We start from the raw sequence: 1,964 nt of genomic DNA, 5'->3' as shown, positions 1-1,964 counted from the left end.
CATAATAAAAGGAAGCTGTGAAGAGATTAGAACTGAGAATCACAGAGGAATCACCATAAGAGGTTAAAACAAAGTGCTTAAAAAGCTATCATAACCAAAGTCACCTACAGAGAATGGATGACAAGCAAAATTCAATGTGATGAAGAGGTGGGATTTCTTTAGCCAACTGCTCTTCCCCCTGTCAGCTTAGAATCTCAGGATGAGTGTTCCCTTTATGGAATATAGAGCATTCTCCCAAGAACTTTTCGTAGAGCCCTCTTGATGTCCCTGTTCCTCAGGCTATAGATGAAGGGGTTCAGCATTGGGGTGACCACAGTGTACATCACTGAGGCAATCATGCCCCTCCAGGAAGGTGCATCAGAACTGAGATATACACCAAGGCCTGTCCCATAGAATAAAGAAACTGTGGACAGGTGAGACCCACAGGTAGAAAAGGCTTTATATTTCCCATCTGCTGATGGGATTCTCAGGATTGAGGAGACAATTCGAATATAGGAGAAAAGAATCCCTGAGAAGGGAACAATGCCAAGAAGGCCAGTTACCATATAGAGCAGAATGTGATTGATGAGTGTGTCTGAGCAGGCTAGTGTGAGGGCCTGAGCAAGTTCACAGTAAAAGTGTGAAATCTCCCAGTTGGCACAGAAAGACAGCCGCAATGTCAACAGACTCTGGGTCAGGGAGTATATTACACTGATGAACCAGGACAGGAGTACCAGCAGGACACAGAGGTGGGAGTTCATGGTGAGTGTGTAGTGTAAGGGGTGACAGATGGCCACAAACCTGTCATAGGCCATCATTGTAAGGAGAAAAGTGTCCATAACACCAAACACCATAAAAAAACACATCTGGGTGATGCAGCCTGCATAGGTGATGGCTTTGCTCTGTGTCTGGATATTCACCAGCATCTTTGGGATGGTAGTGGAGGTGAAACAGATGTCAGCCAAGGACAGGTTGGAGAGGAAGAAGTACATGGGTGTGTGGAGGTGGGAGTCAGAGGTGATGGCCAGGATGATGAGCAGGTTTCCCAACACAGTGATCAGATACATGGACAGGAACAGACAGAATAAGGTGGGTTGATCCTCTGAGTCTTGGGAAAATCCCTGAAGTATAAAATATGACACTCTTGTTTGATTTCCTGTTTCCATGCTGCTGACATATCAGCTAGATGATTCAGAAAAGAAAATAGCATGAAATAGACACCGACCACATAATAGAGAATGAATATAGTTTACTTATAAAAAGGCACCCATATTAATTCTAGTAAATGTTAAACCCAGCATGTTACTCCAACCAGATTTTTTTCCTCAGTTAGATGTTGCATGTTAAAATTGTTTTAAGTGTACTCTACAGTTCAACAGTTTCAAATCTTTGTGACTCTAAGGAGCGGCCTGATCTCATGGCTTTCACCAATGCCAACTGCCCAGACAGAGGAATGCAACTTACATGAGCCAGAAGGCCAAGTCCATGATGCTGCCCATGAAAATCCATAATGAGATCACCAACGGCACTGGCTGTATGTCCACAGCCCTTCCTCTATCTCTTTATTCTGCTTTTCCTCTCCTTATAAAAACCTTTGCCTGCACTGAGGTGTTATGATTTGGTTTGGGACTACTGACCCCATTTTCTCATTCAAGTGGTTGGCACTTGAATACGCCTTTCTTTTCACTAGCACCTGTCTCATGACTTTGGCTTCTTTTGTGGCAGGCAACCAACCTGGGATTGGTTCCAGTTAGTCCTAGATTATTTCTTCTTTTTAAACTTCTTGAAGTAAATGACTGGGCATGAAAGGTTAATACAAAATTCAGGAATTGTGTATTGTTTTTTTACATGCAACATTTCATATTGTTGATCAATCCTTATTGTCCCATGGAACACTCATCTACCTTCTTTATCTCTAGGTTAGAATTATCACTAAACAGTTAAGAGCAACCTTGAAGCTTAGAGATAAAATGGTTTGTACTGGC

The 1,964-nt window shown here is 42.6% G+C and overlaps 1 protein-coding gene across 1 annotated transcript; it reads right to left on the bottom strand.

The window, feature by feature from the left end:
- Positions 1 to 212: 212 nt before the first annotated feature.
- On the bottom strand, positions 213 to 1,145 carry LOC119040545 (olfactory receptor 7C1-like). Its single transcript, XM_037133575.2, has one exon. It carries the CDS (start codon positions 1,143 to 1,145, stop codon positions 213 to 215), a length of 933 nt encoding a protein of 310 aa, XP_036989470.2.
- Positions 1,146 to 1,964: the final 819 nt, after the last annotated feature.

The sequence above is a fragment of the Artibeus jamaicensis genome, unplaced genomic scaffold (genome assembly GCF_021234435.1).
Source record: "Artibeus jamaicensis isolate MK-2021 breed Jamaican fruit bat unplaced genomic scaffold, CSHL_Jam_final scaffold_537, whole genome shotgun sequence".
Lineage (NCBI taxonomy): Eukaryota > Metazoa > Chordata > Mammalia > Chiroptera > Phyllostomidae > Artibeus > Artibeus jamaicensis.
This window is presented reverse-complemented; position numbering and strand designations above follow the sequence as displayed.